The sequence below is a fragment of the Pecten maximus genome, chromosome 12 (genome assembly GCF_902652985.1).
Source record: "Pecten maximus chromosome 12, xPecMax1.1, whole genome shotgun sequence".
Taxonomy (NCBI): domain Eukaryota; kingdom Metazoa; phylum Mollusca; class Bivalvia; order Pectinida; family Pectinidae; genus Pecten; species Pecten maximus.
This window is the reverse complement of record NC_047026.1, coordinates 9,820,110-9,838,778: the sequence shown is the minus strand read 5'-3', so window position 1 is coordinate 9,838,778 and position 18,669 is coordinate 9,820,110. Positions and strand designations below refer to the sequence as shown.

Here is an 18,669-nt window from a genome sequence, read left to right as displayed (position 1 = left end):
GATTACCTTGGTCACGTGACATAACCAAACGCGATCATCTTGTCAGTGAAAAACCATAGCTGAGGAATCCCCAATCATCATATTTATCTCGGGGGTTGGGATATTCTAAAGGGAACCAATACAACATTCAGATGTTCGCCGATAAAATGTGGAAGTTACGGGAGATAACAGATAAAGTGTAAGTATATATTTTACTGTTTTATAGAGCTTTTCTAGCGGATGTTACAGCAGGCCTTGACCTTCCACGTCGACACCGGCTTCCGCTTTGACGTTTCGATGTCAATATTATTTTTTGCGTAAATAAATGATTTCTCTACTTATGACTATGCTCAACTCATATCAGAAAGAAAAAACATGTACATACATATTGACTGAATTAATGTAGCTGTTGACATTGTTTCCATTGCTGTGATTGTTCGACTACTAGTGAAAGGGGGAGGTGTGGTTGGTGTCAACACCTCCATGATTTTGGGAATGTGAAATATGTCACTTTGCCACGTACCATTGGTGGTGCGGATATGTCTATCAGTCGTTTGTGATTAAAAGCAATTTGTAAACTATATGGATATACCTTAAAAGTACCTCTACTGGCATGTTGGACATGGCAATAACTCCCCAGTACGCGTACGTTTCACACCCCCCCCCCCCCCCCCCCCCACCTCGCTCGATACCATGACATGTTTAACGACATGATCATGAACTGCTCAAGATATTTTTGAATTTGCTTGTCTATCGATATTTCATTTTGTCAATGCAAATATATCGGCCATACCTTACAGCAGAGTTTCTGAATGAGGCCTTAACCACAATGTTTACATCAATAATTATATGCTTAGCTAGATAAGTGACATCTCGATAAAGCACTGTTTTTACTATTTTATATACTACAGTACATGTACAGTATATATAATATATCGAGTGTAATACCTTAAAAGAGAAATCAGGTTTTCTTTCTACAAAATAGGGGTTTCCGGACTAAATTGTGTGGTCAAGCTGGGCTTGTGAAATCGATGTGAATATCCTTGATATCATATAGAAACATAACTGGAAGTCACAGCATGTTTAAAACATAAACAACCATTTGGAATATATATATATCTGTGATGTTCCTTTATGGTCCTGTTGCACCTTAACGTTTTAGCCAGCGTATGCCGACGTATGAAAAATGTGGCGAATACGCTGGCATACGACGGGTACGTTATGGATAAGTTATGTATAAAATGTTGAACATGCACAAAATTTTGACGTATGCCAGCGTATCCATATGGCCCATATGCTCCACGTACGCATGGCGTAAGTTGCAGGTAAGGAGCTTTGAGGAGTACTGACTGGTTCTTCTTGCGCACCTCATTGTATACTAATTATACATTGACTGCCAATATGCTATTATACGGTAGTTGTTCGTTAGAAACACTTTCAGTAAGTTATGTGGTCGTCCAGAATGTCCAGAACGTCGACATGTATACTTCTATACGTTGGTATAAGTTATCTATACATTATCGATACATTCTAGGTAATTAACTAATATGTTAACTTATGTATATACGTTCAAACTCGTTATGAACACGGTATATCTATACGCCCAAAATTGTGGGGAAAAAATCGAAAGTTCAGCCTATGCCAACGTTTTAGAGAATTTTTATAAATTTTTCATACGTTGGCTAAAATGTTAATGTGTGATCTAGTGGTGTTCTGATTAATCAAGTTCGTCGAGTATCACTTGTTTGAGACGTTTGATCAATTAATCGAGTAAGAAATCTGTAATCGAGTTTCATCAGAAGTGCCCTACATCAGGTTTTATGAAAATATATTTGCCGGATTTCAGATAAACATACGCAAATTCAGCTTGACAATGTCTACAACACAGTCGCTTGCGGGAAATGGTTATGCTTAATCATACAAAATCAAACGTCACATTAACTGGTACAGTGTAGTAAAAATACAGGGAATGCAAACGTACCGATGACTAAGATTACTTTTATGAGAACGTAAGTGACTAGCTATGTAAGCAACGTTAACATATACGATCTTTCTTCCCGGTAAACGCACATGGTCTGTTTTATGGAAACATTTTGTTTTTTAATGAAAACAAGAAGCAGAAGGTCCGTTGAGTACTGATACTTTAAATACAACGAAAACTATTTGTAAAATGTGCAGAAAGTCGTATTCCTTCAATGGTAAGTCACAGTTCTACTTTCGTTTTCAAAATATATTAGACTTTCGATAACGGATGGATTAAAGCATTTTACGGCCCGTGCAAAAAAATTCAATTAGCTAAATACTCCAATAAACAATCCTTTTGTTGTTTTTTTACGTGTTGAATAAAGTTATTAAAAAAAAGAACAATTTTGGTTCATTTTTATCTGTGTAATAAATAAACACACAGGAAGATAGTATACATGTAGGTATAAAAATAGTATACATAGGTATAACAGTTTATTAGTTACTGGAATTGTTGTTGAAAGCATTTCACAAAATATTGAGACCTAAATACAAAAAATACATTTGGAAATTAATCAATTTTAATCATATAATCGATCATCGATTGGTTACACACAAGTGATGATCGATCACAAAAAATCAACCGATTCCCAACACTAGTATCATATCACCAAATGGCTCTTCTGTTTTTTCCAATTTCAAGCCTTGATCATGGACTGAATCTTTTAATGCATGTAATCATGAGATGTGCACTTCATGATCAAATGAGCATGATATATATGTCTTGAAGTTGTTCCTGTAATAAGAGACACAGTTTCTCTGAGAGCCTTCCAATGTCTCCCCTGTTTAAATTTGAGGTCACAGTATGTAAGTGCCAGTACAGTACTTTTCCTGTCAATTAACATGTAAAGCAAGCTGTACCATGCATATGTAGACTGGGTGACATTTATGTCCTTTTTCTGCATATAGCTGTATATTATTATTTTGGCCCCAGATATGACAGGTGGCGATACTGGTCAAGATGAAGTATGTGATTGGTCAATGTAGCGGTAAATGGCCAAATGCAAAATGCAGATATGAAGTACCAGCTTAATATGTGGATATACCTTTTCAAGTGACACATTAATAAAATTATATTCCTGATTCAAATGCAGTCTTATTATCACCAAAAATGATTCAAACTGATATAATTTTGTTCTCTGTGCTGAAACGCATTAGTTCATTAATTTATTTCACCAGCAGTTATACATTATAACCACCAGCTTAAAAACTATGCCGTTTATCTTTTTTTAAAGATATTTCTTGTTACTTGTTATTTTGGAGTTATATATGGTCTTCAGTAAATTAAAGTGTATAAGAGTGTCGGTATCAGAACAACTTTACATTAACCAATATGAAGTCACTAGGTTTATATAGAGGATTTATTGAGTTTGTATATTTCTCTACAGCACCAATGTGGTGATGAACTACTCGGAAGTGGAGACGAAGGTGCGAGAGGCAACAAGTGACGAGGCCTGGGGACCCCATGGTGCATTGATGCAGGAGATCGCACGCTACACCTTCACATACGAACACTTCCCTGAAGTCATGGGCATGTTGTGGAAACGAATGCTGCATGATAACAAGAAAAACTGGAGAAGAGTATACAAGGTCTGGTTATATTATACTCTTGTTTATGACTGATAATTATATATATATATATATATATCCAATGTAGAGTAATTAGTGTGAACGTCGGTAAAGTTGAAAATGATATGCGTAAGTCAGGTTTCACTTGTACTTTATATGCTAATTAAATCAGTTGAGAAAATTAACTCTGGGATTTATCACATGAAATCACTGATAGGCATCTACAATTTGTACTTTCAATTCATCACTAGTTCATGGTTGACCTTCACAGTCAAAAGCTTCAATGATCAGACTATCTAAAGATGACATCAATAAATTTAACAACTCTTGACTGTATTCATTTATAATCATAATTGTTTATTCAAGCATATAGCTAATTATAAACTCTTGGATTTTCATTCCATTTGTATATACAGTACATTTCAGTTAATTGGGTAACGCTTATAGGGTATTTCATTTATTGCGGTAAAAATTCAAAAACCAAAACGATTTTCTCTTGAATCATGTTAAAAGAAATCGTTTAATTGGGTTGGAAAAGTCATATTTTTCGGTTATTCGACTACGATAATTTGCCAAAAAAAAATAGAAATGCTCCGATTTTCACGAAAGTCAACACATATTTCTTTAAGTTTTAGACATTTATCAACAAATAGGGTGATTTAGATGGTTAAAATGTCAAAAAACGGTAAAATATTACCTCAAACGATAAATGTATATATGTATTATAATTCTAAAATAACACCTGGCTTAAAAAGCAGTTCTGGGTGAAATTTTATTTCAGTTGTAAAGCAAATTTAAGTTTCATTAATTTTAAAACCTTGAATTTGATTTTTATTGAGTGATGCTGTTTACCATATGTATGTATTGTTTACTGCAGTCGTTACTTTTGCTGACATACCTCCTAAAGAACGGATCCGAGCGTGTGGTTACAAGTTCCAGGGAACACCTTTATGACCTTCGAAGCTTGGAGGGCTATACTTTCACAGATGAACATGGAAAGGACCAAGGATTAAATGGTGATCTGGAAATTAGAATTACATAATTAAATATATATAATTAGCTCAGTGAGCACTTATGATTGACTATCAATTAGTAATTATAACCTGCTTTAGCTTCTTCTGTATAGCTAAGTCTGTTACAGGGGAGGGTATACCTTAGTCTGTTACAGGGGAGGGTATAACTTGGTCTGTTACAGGGGAGGGTATAGCTTAGTCTGTTACAGGGGAGGGTATAACTTAGTCTGTTAGAGGGGAGGGTATAACTTAGTCTGTTACAGGGGAGGGTATAGCTTAGTCTGTTACAGGGGAGGGTATAGCTTAGTCTGTTACAAGGGAGGGTATAACTTAGTCTGTTACAGGGGAGGGTATAACTTAGTCTGTTACAGGGGAGGGTATAGCTTGGTCTGTTACAGGGGAGGGTATAACTTAGTCTGTTACAGGGGAGGGTATACCTTAGTCTGTTACAGGGGAGGGTATAACTTAGTCTGTTACAGGGGAGGGTATAACTTAGTCTGTTACAGGGGAGGGTATAGCTTAGTCTGTTACAGGGGAGGGTATAGCTTAGTCTGTTACAGGGGAGGGTACTTAGTCTGTTACAGGGGAGGGTACTTAGTCTGTTACAGGGGAGGGTATAGCTTAGTCTGTTACAGGGGAGGGTATAACTTAGTCTGTTACAGGGGAGGGTATAGCTTAGTCTGTTACAGGGGAGGGTATACCTTAGTCTGTTACAGGGGAGGGTATACCTTAGTCTGTTACAGGGGAGGGTATACCTTAGTCTGTTACAGGGGAGGGTATGGCTTAGTATGGAGGGGAGGTATGTTTTCGACAATGATTCTCACTTGTTATTGTGCTATATACTGTCTTATACACATTATTATTGTTATCTTTGAAACTAAGTTTGATAATTTGTAATATTTATCATTGTAGTGCGACAGAAGGTACAAGAACTAATGGATTTCGTTCAAAATGATGAGAAATTAAGAGAAGAAAGAAAAAAAGCAAAACGGAACAAAGACAAATATGTTGGAGTGGCAGGAGAAAGTTCAATTGGTAATAGATATAGTAAGTGTGACAGTCGCTGTCCTAATTAATGTTACACAGATATAGTAAGTGTGACAGTCGCTGTCCTAATTAATGTTACACAGATATAGTAAGTGTGACAGTCGCTGTCCTAATTAATGTTACACAGATATAGTAAGTGTGACAGTCGCTGTCCTAATTAATGTTACACAGTTACTAGTGCTGGAACAGTCAGAGGAAAACTGACTAAACCATAACTGGGTAACTAGCCTTAACTTTGGTATTGAACTCTTACCCAGTTGTATGATTTTCCTCCACTGGTACACATACAACACACTGAGACAGATATGGCTTATGATTTATTATACCCCCGCAACGAAGTTAGGGGGGAGTATACTGGAATCAGGTTGTCCGGCCGTCCATCCGTCCGGCCGTCCGTCTGTAGACGCATTTTGTCCGGACAACTCCTCCTAAACTGATGGGCCGATTCCAATGAAACTTCACACTAATATAGAGGACCATGTGTAGATGTGCATGCCACTTTCTTTTTTTCAAAAGTATGGTTGCTATGACAACTGATCACTGTAAACAGGTTTTCCGATAAGAACCATAACTTTAAGTTTGTCCGGACAACTCCTCCTAAACCGAATGGCCGATTTCAATGAAACTTCACACAAAGATAGAGGACCATGTGTAGATGTGCATGCCACTTTCTTTTTTCTCAAAATTATGGTTGCTATGGCAACTTGTCACTATAAACTGGTTTTCCGATAAAAACCATAACTTTAAGTTTGTCCGGACAACTCCTCCTAAATTGAAGGGCCGATTTCGATGAAACTTAATTCAAATATAGAGAACCATGTGTAGATGTGCATCTCACTTTCTTTTTCTCAAAATTATGGTTGCTATGGCAACTGGTCACTATATCACTGGGTTATCTTAGTTAGCCTCTAATTAACAGTTCCAATTCACCATTGACTCGTGCAGATTGCGGGGGTATTAGTCAGCCATCCTGGCGACAGTTCTAGTTTCATTCTGGTTTACCACAAACTTCGAGAAAACTAATTAATAAACAAGAAAACTTACAGAATATGTCAACAAGCTTAACAAATGTACTGATACCGAATATCCTTCAAGTTGGTCTGATTAATCTCCCTCAACAATACTGTATTCGTACTGTAACAATACTGTATTTGTACTGTTATACGGTATTTGTACTGTTACTTTACTATGGCCAGTCTTGGGTGGTCTTTATGGACAGGTTTGACTGTATTTCATTGTATTGTAATAAGCCTATTCCCTACATAAAGTCGGAGATTGTGTATTGGCCCCATAGACGCAGATTTAATAATCTGATGAAATGTTTAACTTACAGTCAGATTATACCTTATATGCTTGCTTAACTGTTTGTTTGGCTGTAACAGGTGACCGATATGATGAGGAACCATCCAAGCGTGACCGGATGGACGAGATCGAAGAATGGGACAGTGGCCGTAAGACCATGGCTGGAGAAGCTGTAGACAAAGTGAAGGGGCTCTGGAACAAAGTGCAGGGCCGTAAAGGACCAGATGATGTAGTTGATTACAGGTAAGGGATGGGATAGTCCATTACAGACAAGGGATGGTATAGTCCATTATAGGTAAGGGATGGGATAGTCCATTACAGGTAAGGGATGAGATAGTCCATTACAGGTAAGGGATGGGATAGTCCATTACAGACAAGGGATGGTATAGTCCATTACAGGTAAGGGATGGTGTAGTCCATTACAGGTAAGGGATGAGATAGTCCATTACAGACAAGGGATGGTATAGTCCATTACAGGTAAGGGATGGGATAGTCCATTACAGGTAAGGGATGAGATAGTCCATTACAGACAAGGGATGGTATAGTCCATTACAGGTAAGGGATGGGATAGTCCATTACAGACAAGGGATGGTATAGTCCATTACAGGTAATTATATAAGGGTCCATTACAGACAAGGGATGGGATAGTCCATTACAGACAAGGGATGGTATAGTCCATTACAGGTAAGGGATGGGACAGTCCATTACAGGTAAGGGACGAAATAGTCCATTACAGGTAAGGGATGGGATAGTCCATTACAGGTAAGGGATGGGATAGTCCATTACAGGTAAGGGATGAGATAGTCCATTACAGGTAATTATATAAGGGTCCATTAATGGTAAGGGATGGGATAGTCCATTACAGACAAGGGATGGTATAGTCCATTACAGGTACGTAAGAGATGGTATAGTCCATTACAGGTAAGGGATGAGATAGTCCATTACAGGTAATTATATAAGGGTCCATTAATGGTAAGGGATGGGATAGTCCATAGCAGGTAAGGGATGGGATAGTCCATTACAGGTAAGGGATGGGATAGTCCATTACAGGTAAGGGATATGATATTCCATTACAGATAAGGTATGGGGTAGTCCATTACAGGTAAGGGATGAGATAGTCCATTTAAGCTGGTCTCTTAGTCATGTTTGACTGTATCTTCTGATTTCTGGATGTTTTCCGATTTTAATTCATACACATCAATGTATTCTTTGCGGTGTCTAGCTACTGTTTAAATAGGAATATCATATTCAGCTGATACAAAATTTCATTACACACATTAATTTTAGACAGTTGTTTTTGTACATGTCTGAACATATTACGGTACTTGAAAGTATGTGTTAGGCACAGCCTGTATAAAATCACCCAATTTTGTGACATATTCTAGTTCAAGCAAGATCCCTGCAGCCCGCAGAAGCAGTTTAACAGACTTTAGGTGAGATTTAAGCCTGGTATACTGGACCAGACTTTAGAGCATGATTGGTGTTGTATGCTTATCTACAGGTGTTGAGGGAGGACGTGCCTCTGTTATATAGAATGAGACTCTAAACTTGTTACTTTAGACCTTGTCATAATCTATGTTACATCTGGTGCCAGAGATCCAATTCACAATGACTAAGAATTTAATTCAGCCATGGACATTGTATGACTGTTCTGGATATTAACACAATATTTGTGAGAACTGTAAATCAGGAATTAAGATTGAGTAACAGACAGACAGACAGACAGACAGACATTCTTTATTTCCTCTTGAGAGATTACATTATCATGTCATTTTGTGTGTAACGATTTAAACAAAGAATTATTTTATGTACATAATCATGGTTCTGATCAGATTATAAAAAGTCAAGAACTCTTCTGAAGAAGTTTGGTCTTTTCGGAAAACATCTCAGTAAGTTTGTCACTAATAGCAACAATTAAATTGTCCCATTCCTCGTCACCCAAGATGATGTCGTGCCTTCCGCTGAGTATGAATGAACACTTGACAATATAACTATAAGGCTGGCTAACCTTGACAATGTAACTATAAGACTGGCTAACCTTGACAATGTAACTATAAGACTGGCTAACCTTGACAATATAACTGTAAGACTGGCTAACCTTGACAATGTAACTATAAGACTGGCTAACCTTGACAATGTAACTATAAGGCTGGCTAACCTTGACAATATAACTGTAAGGCTGGCTAACCTTGACAATATAACTGTAAGGCTCGCTAACCTTGACAATATAACTGTAATTCTGGCTAACCTTGACAATATACCTGTAAGGCTGGCTAACCTTGACAATAGAATTGTAAGGCTGGATAACCTTGACAATATAACTATAAGGCTGGCTAACCTTGACAATATAACTGTAAGACTGGCTGACCTTGACAATGTAACTGTAAGGCTGGCTAACCTTGACAATATAACTGTAAGACTGGCTAACCTTGACAATATAACTGTAATTCTGGCTAACCTTGACAATATACCTGTAAGGCTGGCTAACCTTGACAATATAACTGTAAGGCTGGCTAACCTTGACAATATAACTGTAAGGCTGGCTAACCTTGACAATATAACTGTAAGGCTGGCTAACCTTGACAATATAACTATAAGGCTGGCTAACCTTGACAATAGAATTGTAAGGCTGGCTAACCTTGACAATGTAACTATAAGGCTGGCTAACCTTGACAATGTAACTATAAGGCTTGCTAACCTTAACAATGTAACTATAAGGCTGGCTAACCTTGACAATGTAACTATAAGGCTTGCTAACCTTGACAATGTAGCTATAAGGCTGGCTAACCTTGACAATGTAACTATAAGGCTTGCTAACCTTGACAATGTAACTATAAGGCTGGCTAACCTTGACAATGTAACTATAAGGCTGGCTAACCTTGACAATATAACTATAAGGCTGGCTAACCTTGACAATATACCTGTATGTTTGGATAACCTTGACAATGTAACTAAGGCTGGCTGACCTTGACAATGTAACTGTAAGGCTGGCTAACCTTGACAATATAACTGTAAGGCTGGCTGACCTTGACAATATAACTGTAAGGCTTGCTGACCTATACAATGTAACTGTAAGGCTGGCTGACCTATACAATGTAACTGTAAGGCTGGCTAACCTTGACAATGTAACTATAAGGCTGGCTAACCTTGACAATGTAACTATAAGGCTGGCTAACCTTGACAATATAACTGTAAGGCTGGCTAACCTTGACAATATAACTTGAAAGGCTGGCTAACCTTGACAATATAACTATGTCTGGCTAACCTTGACAATATAACTGTATGTTTGGATAACCTTGACAATGTAACTATAAGGCTGGCTAACCTTGACAATATAACTATGTCTGGCTAACCTTGACAATATAACTGTATGTTTGGATAACCTTGACAGTGTAACTGGAAGGCTGGCTAACCTTGAAGACTGTAGCATGAAGTTGACTTAGATCAAGTTTCATTGATGACAGGAATAGTTGCATGCCTGTTCTTCAGTTATGGAATGTGATCAAGTGTAGCTCCAAAGTGATTTGACAGTTACTGCATGTTACATCATAAGACAAGTGACTTTGTGATAGGAATTTATATCTGGGGAAGTTCTTTAGTAAGTGTATTATGTATTAGTGATTGTTGTCTATAATTAGCTTGTTAGAATTTCATATGTGTGTAGTTTACTTTGAAATTTAATTGCATTTTACAAAATATTCCATACATGCACATTAACCTCGCTTTAAAGTGAGTATTGATCAATTAACCAGCACATCCAACATTTGTTATATTGCTTGTGCTGTTGTAATGACAAGTTTTTGATCATTAAGTAAGCAAACATACCATATTTGCTAATGCCTTTGTAATGACAAATCTGATAAATTGATTTATGTGATACTTTAAAAGTTGTATTTTCCCTACATGTAGTCTGTGTTGTGTGAAGTGTGATAGGTACAAAATTAATGTACAATCTTTAAATGTAGCATATATATTTATATTTCTGCATTTGGAAAAAAAAAAAGATAGGAAACTAAAAAAAAAAAAACAGATTTGAGTTGAATCTGAATATTCTGCCAAGTTTATATCATTTAACAGAAAACTGTTATTTTTAAAAGAGATTTTCTGGATCTTATATATGTTGTCGGAACTGCATCCCATAATGCACTAGCTGTTAACCTTTAGTTAATAACCTATTAATTACTAACGAACTGGACTAACGGTTACTTTGTAAAGGGAACAGAATCGTCCTGTTTTGCCACCCTGTTGACCTTGCTGCCACTTTTGAGTATGTTACCACTTTTGTAAGTGTACTTACTTAACAGTACTCTAATATTAGCACCTTTCGCACTCAAGCCATTGCGCTAATTCAAGTGCAGCCCTAAGATTTCTCTGACTTGTCATTCTGCATCAACAACAAATTGGTCTATGATCTGTCTTAACATTCAGTACTTACTATGGTCTGTTTCAAAAAAGTAACTACCCGGTACGATATCGATCTTTTAATTATTTTATTGTCGAACAAATACAACTAGAAATTGACAGGACAGTTCAATCACCTCTTATACCTGTACACAGTCGATGTTTGTTAACCTACCGGTATGCTATAGTTTTTTCAGAGAAGTGTATTGCTGCTAATTTGAAAATATTCTTGTGATGATTGCACAAATTCAAGAGTGCTCTTATAAGTAAATACCCGGGTATATATAGTCGGAGTGCTAAAAAATGAGTATGCTAAAATAATAAGTATAGTACAGTATATACAAAATAAAAAATGGGTGTATCATTGTATACAGACTGTTCATTACGCTGTTATGTTATCTTATGTATATCTAACTCCTCTGTTGACATATAACACAGCACAACGGGCCAGTTATATGATATATTGACTGTGTAACATTCTCTAGATTTCATATTAATTTGTACAACTTTAAAATGTGACATTACCCTAAAGTAACTCAACAGGATCTATGTTTAGCTAAGTTTGTTACATTAATTTTTGAAGATTTTTGGCACAGGTGTAATGTATTACACTAGTTACATAGAATGGTGATTATAATTATTACAATGAATTACTTATTTTCCAGTGATGAGCCAGAAAACCGATCCAACAATGACCAGGATGATTTTGATTTTAAAGACGATGATGAAGAATACACATCAGTTGAACGCACACACACTACACGTACAGAGAAGATCACACACAATCGAAGGTCAAGGTCAGCCAAGAAACTTGACCTCGGTGCAGCAACAACATATGGCAAAGACAAAGATTCTGTCGTGAGTATCGTAAAATTTAAATGAAGCAAATTATTCAACCGTTTAATTATTAAGATAAAGTATTGAAGAATAGATTAAGAGTAGGGAAACTAAAAGATGTTCCCTTCCGAAGCCCCACTTTACTTTGTTTCTCGTCACCAGTTTATATATGATGGTACCATTTTTGTACATTAATTGAATTAAGGCCAGTTATTCTTATCAGGTGGGGGCTGTTCAAATCACATCAATTGTCTTATAAATGTGTCTGTCATTCAGTGGGAACAGTCGACTCGAGCCAGAGTAAAGTCATATTCCTTATGATAATTGGAACCAAGGTATCATTTGGACTGATATATTGAAGTGGTCACAGGATTTCTGTTTAATTCCAATGTTTAGGATTTAACAAACAACAATTTTATACTTAACAATGTGTTGATGGTAATTCTTTGAGACAAAAACTATTATTGTAGTCGTGTGTATACGTACAAGAAATGATTTTACAACATCCCTGTCGATCGTTGTTAAGAGAGGCTTGTGTATATGTAGTCAGGTGTACAAGAAATGATTCTACAATATCCCTGTAAAGAGAAAAGAGAGGCTTGTTTTGTCTCTAAATGGGCTATATCATGGTTGTATGTTTTCAGTCCCAAGTTAGTGGCAACAGTTTAACAAACAATGGTCCAAGTCTCATCGATATGGGTCTAGGAGGAGCTGATAACTCCCAGGAGGCAGCAGACTTTGCTGACTTCAAGTCTGCCAACTCAAATGGAGATTTCAACCCGAGGGGTGCTGCATCTCCACAAGGTATTGTTTAATTTATCATTATATTTCGAGGTTTATTAGGGTATTGACACAAGATCCAAACAAATTTGAGAAAATATTGAATTTGATGTATGATAATATCAAGGCATATTAATATTGTTCAATCAGAGAGTTGAAATGACAATTAAAGATGACAACATTCCATACCAGCCCATCATTAACTGGGACCAGACAGATGTGTCATTTGTACCCTAAAGCAATTGGACAATGGCCGATACATATAAGTTTTAACATATAGGTGATGATATATATATGGGCTTTGTGCAGTTTGGGACCAATCATTGGGTAAAATTTGTTTTGCTTCCTAGGCACAGGAGATTTTGCTGATTTCTCACAATTCCAGAGTAACACATCCACAGCATCAACGGGGTAAGTAAAAATATCAATATATAGCGACCAGAATGGTAAAAGTCTACTTCCAAGATCACGTTTTAGATTACAATCTACTTCCTAGATCATTTTTTTAGTTACAATTTATTTCCTTGCTGATAAATGAATGCTCACTGTTTTCCAGGAACAGTAATGAGTTTGCAGATTTCACAGCATTTAACGCAGGAAGTGGATCCTCTGCTCCCCCGCCAACTACGAAGTCTGGCGACGGGGATCTATTTGACATGTTTGGCGGTGCCAGTGGTGCAATGCCTGCCAAACAAACACCAAACGTCCCTATGCAGCCTATGGGATCACAACCCATTGCCCCAATGGGTGGAAATTTAATGGCACAACCGATGACAGCGATGGGAAACTTCCAAGGTCAGCCTGTAATGATGGGAATGGCTCCACCGTCTCAGGTTCCTATGCAAGGAAACCCAGTAAGTGTGTGATATAATATCCTGTAGGAAACCCAGTAAGTGTGAGATATAATATCCTGTAGGAAACCCAGTAAGTGTGAGATATAATATCCTGTAGGAAACCCAGTAAGTGTGAGATATAATATCCTGTAGGAAACCCAGTAAGTGTGTGATATAATATCCTGTAGGAAACCCAGTAAGTGTGAGATATAATATCCTGTAGGAAACCCAGTAAGTGTGAGATATAATATCCTGTAGTAAACCCAGTAAGTGTGAGATATAATATCCTGTAGGAAACCCAGTAAGTGTGAGATATAATATCCTGTAGGAAACCCAGTAAGTGTGAGATATAATATCCTGTAGGAAACCCAGTAAGTGTGAGATATAATATCCTGTAGGAAACCCAGTAAGTGTGTGATATAATATCCTGTAGGAAACCCAGTAAGTGTGAGATATAATATCCTGTAGGAAACCCAGTAAGTGTGTGATATAATATCCTGTAGGAAACCCTGTAAGTGTGAGATATGATATCTTGTAGGAAACCCAGTAAGTGTGAGATATAATATCCTGTAGGAAACCCAGTAAGTGTGAGATATAATATCCTGTAGGAAACCCAGTAAGTGTGAGATATGATATCCTGTAGGAAACCCAGTAAGTGTGAGATATAATATCCTGTAGGTAACCCAGTAAGTGTGTGATATAATATCCTGTAGGAAACCCAGTAAGTGTGAGATATGATATCCTGTAGGAAACCCAGTAAGTGTGAGATATAATATCCTGTAGGAAACCCAGTAAGTGTGAGATATGATATCCTGTAGGAAACCCAGTATGTGTGAGATATGATATCCTGTAGGAAACCCAGTAAGTGTGAGATATAATATCCTGTAGGAAACCCAGTAAGTGTGTGATATAATATCCTGTAGGATACCCAGTAAGTGTGAGATATAATATCCTGTAGGAAACCCAGTAAGTGTGAGATATAATATCCTGTAGGAAACCCAGTAAGTGTGAGATATAATATCCTGTAGGAAACCCAGTAAGTGTGTGATATAATATCCTGTAGGAAACCCAGTAAGTGTGAGATATAATATCCTGTAGGAAACCCAGTAAGTGTGTGATATAATATCCTGTAGGAAACCCTGTAAGTGTGAGATATGATATCTTGTAGGAAACCCAGTAAGTGTGAGATATAATATCCTGTAGGAAACCCAGTAAGTGTGAGATATAATATCCTGTAGGAAACCCAGTAAGTGTGTGATATAATATCCTGTAGGAAACCCAGTAAGTGTGAGATATAATATCCTGTAGGAAACCCAGTAAGTGTGAGATATAATATCCTGTAGGTAACCCAGTAAGTGTGTGATATAATATCCTGTAGGAAACCCAGTAAGTGTGAGATATGATATCCTGTAGGAAACCCAGTAAGTGTGAGATATAATATCCTGTAGGAAACCCAGTAAGTGTGAGATATGATATCCTGTAGGAAACCCAGTATGTGTGAGATATGATATCCTGTAGGAAACCCAGTAAGTGTGAGATATAATATCCTGTAGGAAACCCAGTAAGTGTGTGATATAATATCCTGTAGGATACCCAGTAAGTGTGAGATATAATATCCTGTAGGAAACCCAGTAAGTGTGAGATATAATATCCTGTAGGAAACCCAGTAAGTGTGAGATATAATATCCTGTAGGAAACCCAGTAAGTGTGAGATATAATATCCTGTAGGAAACCCAGTAAGTGTGAGATATAATATCCTGTAGGAAACCCAGTAAGTGTGAGATATAATATCCTGTAGGAAACCCAGTAAGTGTGAGATATAATATCCTGTAGGAAACCCAGTAAGTGTGAGATATAATATCCTGTAGGAAACCCAGTAAGTGTGAGATATAATATCCTGTAGTAAACCCAGTAAGTGTGAGATATAATATCCTGTAGGAAACCCAGTAAGTGTGAGATATAATATCCTGTAGGAAACCCAGTAAGTGTGAGATATAAGATCCTGTAGGAAACCCAGTAAGTGTGAGATATAATATCCTGTAGTAAACCCAGTAAGTGTGAGATATAATATCCTGTAGTAAACCCAGTAAGTGTGAGATATAATATCCTGTAGGAAACCCAGTAAGTGTGTGATATAATATCCTGTAGGAAACCCAGTAAGTGTGAGATATTTTGACTTAAAACAAACATTTATTTAATGTGAAAGAAAGTTATTTAGTATAACATCAATGATAACTAAGTTCATGTTATTATAACAGTGTAAACATTGTCTTGTAGATGAATATGACACCACAAATGCAGCCTACAGGCATGGTACCAGGAAACATGTATGGAGGCATGCCAAATATGGGCATGCAGCAGGTATGGTCTTGAGTAAAACAAAAGGCCTGTGAGGTCAAATTCATTAATGAAGAGTTCAGACTGAACAAAATGTATATAATAGAACTGATGTTAGTTTTACTAATTACAGTATACTGTAAAAGTGGATATTTTTGCACATTGAAATTTTCCCTTAGTCAGCCTCCAAACTGTTCGCGGTTTGGATATTTTAGCGCTGTCAGTCATGTTGAAAATATATTTTCGCGTTGCGATGTCATTGGCCATGTACATAAAGTAAGATTATTTTCGGCAAACTCCATTGAAAGCTCGCGACGATCGGTCCAGTAAATATACCAAACTTTGATCAACAGACACGTTTAGGTTAATTGGTTATAAATATGATCATAGCATTACGTCCGTGTGACACCGATATTTTAGCGTTGATTCAGTTTTTTACGTTGACAAGACACCTGATTGCAACTTTAGGCCCCGAAAATGTATAAATAACATGCGTTATCAGTTCTCGTACTGCATGGTAAATTAAGAAATCATCCGTGTATTGTTGAATGAAGCGTTAACTAAGTATTTTGATTATTTAATTGCGACTGAACACCTCTTAATTATTTCCAATCAAACTATTACCTGTAAACCTGCTCCCTCTATCTAAGTAGACAGGCCACACGAGGCGTGACTCGCGGTCAAGTCGAAAGGATCGGACGTCCGGTCATGCTGAGTGATGTGATAAGCATTCGTGTCTAGTCAAAACAACCACAGGTGTCTCAATTAGCGATAGACAATTTGAAGGTATCAAATAAGAATACGAATTGGCAATTTAAAAGCAGAGATATTGATGTTCTGACCTAATTCTACCAACAAATATAGACCTGTTTCTACAGTAGCCCTTTCGTATCATAGCTAAATTTTAAGCTACACAATGGCCGATCAGCTATGCACAGTAAAGTAGAAGCGATCATAGTTATCATGAAATGAAGAAAGTTTAATGATCAATCAACATTAAACTAGATGAAATACTATCATTTTACTAATTATTCAAATTAGTATATCAATGTCTCAGACAAATGACCGACCATGACGACGTTATACATCACGGATGACATGGTTTACTACCAGGAACTTGTGTCTTGGATATTAGTGTATTTAGTTTATTTGGTGGAAATATTCTCGTGCCAATATTTTCACGTGTTATTATATTCCCGTGTGGATATTTTCGTGGAGATTTAATGATCGCGAAATAAGCAAAACTGTCCACACCGCGAACATTTCCACTTTGACAGTATAAGGAAAGAGTGACATTCCACATTATATGATATTGACATGAGTGCTAAACAATTAAGTTCATCATAAGTTTACACCTGGTAACATACAATTCAACCAGCTGCCAAGGAAATTGTCAGAGGTTGTCATCTTAAGTTGGCAGGGTGAATTTTTTGATATTCAAGGGAATATTATAAAAATTAGATGTGCATAAGAACATTCAACATTTAGAAAAAATGTAAGGAAGTGCCAAGTTATGACAGGGTGTTCTGTAACATATACTTTCTGTTAACTTTGTCTACATCTTAATCATAAATTGTGGTTTCACAGCCAATGATGCAGGGCAATATGATCGCACCTGGTCTCCAACCAATGGGAAGGGGCTACTCATCCGGCATGGGCATGTCATCAGGAGGCTCCATTAAGGTAGGTGACTTCTGATTGGCTGGTTTACTAACACTTGGAGGTGTTATGGGTGCAGGTTGGTATGGATTTTGCACTGGTCTTGGTTAGCATGCTGACTGGAGTTTTGGACCGTTGCTGGTCATGTAGAACATGAAGATGCTTGCGAAAGAGAAATGGGGAATACACAATTACAAACCCAGGTATAAGTCAGTTTAGATAAATTTGTTTTTTTAGATACCGAGTTAAATATGGATGCTACTGTATACAACCAAATGTACTGAGGATATGGCACAGAAGTTGCATTCAAGTTTAATATCAAAATTACAAGCTGTAAAAGTAAAACAATAAATTGATGAGAAGGTAAACAGCGTTTGATGGGTACCTGGATACTAGGTGTAAACCTGTCCCACGAGACACGTAACCTCTGTAGTCAGACCATGTAAAAGATGTCAATTTGTCTGACAGGTAGTTTTAGTTTAAACTTTCTTTTATTTCATTTGAAGCATAATTGTACATTGAACAAGATACACAGGGAAATAGGAACAAGTGTCACAGACACTTATGTAAACCTATCACCATTTCTAAACAGCAACTTACATAACTTCAGTATATGATAACACCATTCATCCACACAAACACTCACTTGCGAATGTGTTTACCATGGCAGGTAGTTTTGACAGATATATTGGCTGATTCTTGTGTAAAATTTGATAATGCTATGTGTAGTGTGCAAACCTATTTCTGTTTCCAGTGAAAGATGTTTTCAGAGTCATTTGACAGTATTGCATGTTTATTCAACACAGTAGAGAGGATGGATGACACTGTATATTATAGGAAATTTTAATATCATCATGGTAAATTTTCATCACTACTGTACATGGAACTGA

The 18,669-nt window shown here is 36.9% G+C and overlaps 1 protein-coding gene across 15 annotated transcripts in view; it reads left to right on the top strand.

Moving 5' to 3' along the window:
- LOC117340083 (clathrin interactor 1-like) overlaps window positions 1–18,669 on the top strand; it is a 33,057-nt gene continuing 14,388 nt past the window's right edge. For 14 of the 15 annotated variants that reach the window (XR_004535360.1, XM_033901870.1, XM_033901867.1 and 11 more), the window contains exons 1-12: window positions 1–178; window positions 3,390–3,591; window positions 4,448–4,586; window positions 5,496–5,630; window positions 7,013–7,175; window positions 8,318–8,365; window positions 11,999–12,191; window positions 12,815–12,974; window positions 13,301–13,361; window positions 13,507–13,804; window positions 16,061–16,144; window positions 17,708–17,803. Coding sequence is in view for 14 of the 15 variants with exons in the window: in XM_033901870.1 (XP_033757761.1) it covers window positions 132–178; window positions 3,390–3,591; window positions 4,448–4,586; window positions 5,496–5,630; window positions 7,013–7,175; window positions 8,318–8,365; window positions 11,999–12,191; window positions 12,815–12,974; window positions 13,301–13,361; window positions 13,507–13,804; window positions 16,061–16,144; window positions 17,708–17,803 (1,626 nt within the window). In the remaining variant the exon portion in view is untranslated. The remainder of the gene's footprint in view (window positions 179–3,389; window positions 3,592–4,447; window positions 4,587–5,495; window positions 5,631–7,012; window positions 7,176–8,317; window positions 8,366–11,998; window positions 12,192–12,814; window positions 12,975–13,300; window positions 13,362–13,506; window positions 13,805–16,060; window positions 16,145–17,707; window positions 17,804–18,669) is intronic. The other variant, XM_033901863.1, reaches the window with a different exon arrangement.